This window comes from Lathyrus oleraceus, chromosome 1 (assembly GCF_024323335.1).
Source record: "Lathyrus oleraceus cultivar Zhongwan6 chromosome 1, CAAS_Psat_ZW6_1.0, whole genome shotgun sequence".
NCBI classification, from domain to species: Eukaryota; Viridiplantae; Streptophyta; class Magnoliopsida; order Fabales; family Fabaceae; genus Lathyrus; species Lathyrus oleraceus.
The window spans coordinates 439,246,775-439,248,765 of NC_066579.1; the positions used below are offsets into that span (position 1 = coordinate 439,246,775).

At 31.1% G+C, this 1,991-nt stretch overlaps 1 protein-coding gene across 1 annotated transcript; it reads right to left on the reverse strand.

The window, feature by feature from the left end:
• Positions 1 to 429: 429 nt before the first annotated feature.
• LOC127115889 (ervatamin-C) lies at positions 430 to 1,636 on the reverse strand. The gene is made up of 2 exons (XM_051047311.1): positions 1,181 to 1,636; positions 430 to 1,105 (listed from the first exon to the last, which is right to left on the reverse strand). The coding sequence occupies exons 1-2, from the start codon at positions 1,605 to 1,607 to the stop codon at positions 525 to 527; spliced, it is 1,008 nt and encodes a 335-aa protein (XP_050903268.1). The 5' UTR covers positions 1,608 to 1,636; the 3' UTR covers positions 430 to 524.
• Between the last annotated feature and the right edge of the window lie 355 nt (positions 1,637 to 1,991).

Genomic DNA, 1,991 nt, shown 5'->3' on the forward strand with positions numbered 1-1,991 from the left:
TGTGCATTGATGTTTTAAGGGAAGCTTTTATTGTGATCTTTCGCTGTGGATTTTGTACAATCATAGATATTGTACATAGTTATTAGATTTTTATTTAGACACTATTGTATGACATGTTTCGTATGTTGAATTTTATTTTATGGACATGTATATAAAGATACCGTTAGGCACTTATGTATGCTCCGCTTGACCGACCTGACCTGCGAAAAATATAGGTCTGGTTGACTGAGTAAAAAAGATATGATAGTGTTGTTGAAGGTTTTTTTTTCAGTCTAATGCGTATTAAAATATACTTTTGTGAGTCAGCTTGATGGATTGTGCCCATTTTGATAACTATATACCTAATATGTCAATTGCATTATAATTGTTCATTTTAGCAGTCATTTTCACAAAAACTTGGTTGGAACGGAGAGAATAAGAAGATATGTCTTTTAGAAAACAATGTGTTATAATTTTATTTTTCATAATCGTCGGGACAAAATATGAAACTTATTTATTACAATCATATTTATTTGTAAAAGGTACTAAACAACAGGGTAAGCAGGATACGTAGCGAGATCACAATGACCTGTAGTTCCATCACCTTCTCTTAGTATTCTCATGTATCCATTCTCACCCCATCCTTTACCCCATGAATTCTTAATCAACCAATATTTCAGCCCTTCACTTTCCCCGTAACCAATTATAGTTACCGCATGGTTAATAAATTTTCCACATGATCCTGAATATATTCCTCCTTTGTATGCAAAAAATTCCTCACCAACAGCGATAAGAACTGTTATCGGTTGTTGCGCCACTGCTTGTTGTAGTTGTTCTTCATCATTGGAAGTTACAGCTTTCCAATTACTTATTTGAGCTGCGGATTGTATATTACCATTTATTTGACAGGTTTGTTTTTTTTCTTGGTATGGATAATCAGTTTCTTTAACAATACCATGATTTTGTATTATGTATTCGAAGGCGGTGTGGACATATCCATCGATACAACCTCTGCTCTTGTTATCACAATCAACCAATTGTTGCTCTGATAATGAAAATAAACTTCCAGTTTTGATTTTTACAATACTTTCTACAGCTGCCACCGCTGTAAAAGCCCAACAACATCCTACAACACAGAAGTGACTAATTAAAAACAATTTGCATTACTAAAAAAATAAAGCAAAAGAGTTATTATTGTTACCACAAGTGCCTTGCTGCTTGACATCGGTGACCGCTCCTTGCTGCCTCCAATCAAGATTTGTTGGAACTTGATCATTCACATTGAATAATATTGTATTTGATATCATTTTGGAGCTAAAAAGTTGGCTTGGAACTATATTTCTAGTATACAATGCCATAAACTCTTCGGTAGTTAAATCAGAAAATTGATTTAGGCCTAAACTGTAACTCTTATTACCAGCATTATTAAATTTTTCTATGTATTCCAAATTATTCTTGAATATCTGAAATCGTTTTTCCATTTCATAACTATTTGTGTATGTGCGACCATATCTAATCATCCATTGTTGGTGTGCTTCAACAATAGATGATTCATACAATGTTTTTGACATGGTAGCGTATGGACATGCCCACAAGATCATGGCACAAATAATAGTAAGATACGTCATTTGTTCTTGATAGTTATTTATGAAAGATAATGTTTTCAAAATTTGATTTGAAGAAAATTAGTGAAGATATCTAATTTATAGATTAATAACTCGTGTACCAAAAAGGAGTTGTGTTTTCTAAAACATTTTAATAAAAAAAATCCAATTTTAAAAATTATTGACCGTACCATGGTAAATTCAAATAAAATCTCAATTTAATAATTTTATTCTATTAATATATTATTTACTTTTTGATTGAAAAAAGTACCGAAGCAAAAAAAAAGAAAAAACACACAAAATTCAACCTATAAGTAAAAACTTTACTACATGAATTTACCTTAACATGTTATAAAGGTGAATTACTGTTTTAATTTATTGACCGTACTATGGTAAATTCGAATAAAA

What these genes read in the sequence shown, in the direction of transcription:
- LOC127115889 (XM_051047311.1), bottom strand. Translation starts at nt 1,607, where the DNA reads ATGACGTATCTTACTATTATTTGTGCCATGATCTTGTGGGCATGTCCA. An exon ending in CAAGCAGCAAGGCACTTGTG is followed by an intron (nt 1,106 to 1,180) that starts GTAACAATAATA and finishes TCTGTGTTGTAG; the next exon opens with GATGTTGTTGGGCTTTTACA.